Source organism: Myotis brandtii, unplaced genomic scaffold (genome assembly GCF_000412655.1).
Source record: "Myotis brandtii unplaced genomic scaffold, ASM41265v1 scaffold187, whole genome shotgun sequence".
NCBI classification, from domain to species: domain Eukaryota; kingdom Metazoa; phylum Chordata; class Mammalia; order Chiroptera; family Vespertilionidae; genus Myotis; species Myotis brandtii.
The window spans coordinates 539,902-540,579 of NW_005356944.1; the positions used below are offsets into that span (position 1 = coordinate 539,902).

Genomic DNA, 678 nt, shown 5'->3' on the forward strand with positions numbered 1-678 from the left:
CTTCTGGGACGTCTCTCGGGCTCGATACTCGCTCGCGCGGTCGCCGTCCGTTGTGCGGCAGCAGCCGGAGGCGGAGGGTGCGTGGAAGGAGGCCTAGAGGGGACGCTCCGCCGAGCCCGCGGTTTCAGAAGCGCCGCTGTCGCTATGGCCCCGATCAAGGTGACCGCTGGCCCAGTCCGGCCAGGCCTGACCGCCTCTCCCCCCTCCCTCCATCTCTCCGAGGCCCTCCGTCCCTCCCGGCCGCCCTCTTTCCCTGCCCTGGGGACCGCTCTCCGCCGCCCCGGAGGCTCCTCCGCCGTCTGTCCCCCACATCCCCTCAACGAACCCCACCGTCCTCTCCAGTTTTAAGGGTTTCGCGCACCATCTCCCGAGACTTCTCTCCCGCATTCACCGGACACCCTGCGATGGGGGCTCAACCCTTATCAGGCGATGGAGTAGCGTGGCCTCCCCCGCCTCCTGGGACCTCCTCTGCGCCAGGGACCCCTTTCCACCCCATCCACAACCCCCGCTGTACCCTCCTGCACGCTTCATCAGGTTGTTATTGGGCCTCTCTCACCCCGTCTTCTGAAACGTGTTGTCTCTTAGAGCCCTGCCATGCCTCCCCGTCCCACTCCACCCGCAGCTAATTCCAGCTTTAGCCGAGGTGTCACTCTCCTCCTGAACCAGCCCCAGCTCCTT

At 66.4% G+C, this 678-nt stretch overlaps 1 protein-coding gene across 1 annotated transcript in view; it reads left to right on the forward strand.

The window, feature by feature from the left end:
- Positions 1-6: 6 nt before the first annotated feature.
- PRDX5 (peroxiredoxin 5) overlaps positions 7-678 on the forward strand; it is a gene marked incomplete at its 5' end in the record, with an annotated part of 2,789 nt that continues 2,117 nt past the window's right edge. Inside the window, one exon of the mRNA XM_005864196.2 lies at positions 7-159. Within this exon, the coding sequence (XP_005864258.2) occupies positions 7-159 (153 nt within the window). The remainder of the gene's footprint in view (positions 160-678) is intronic.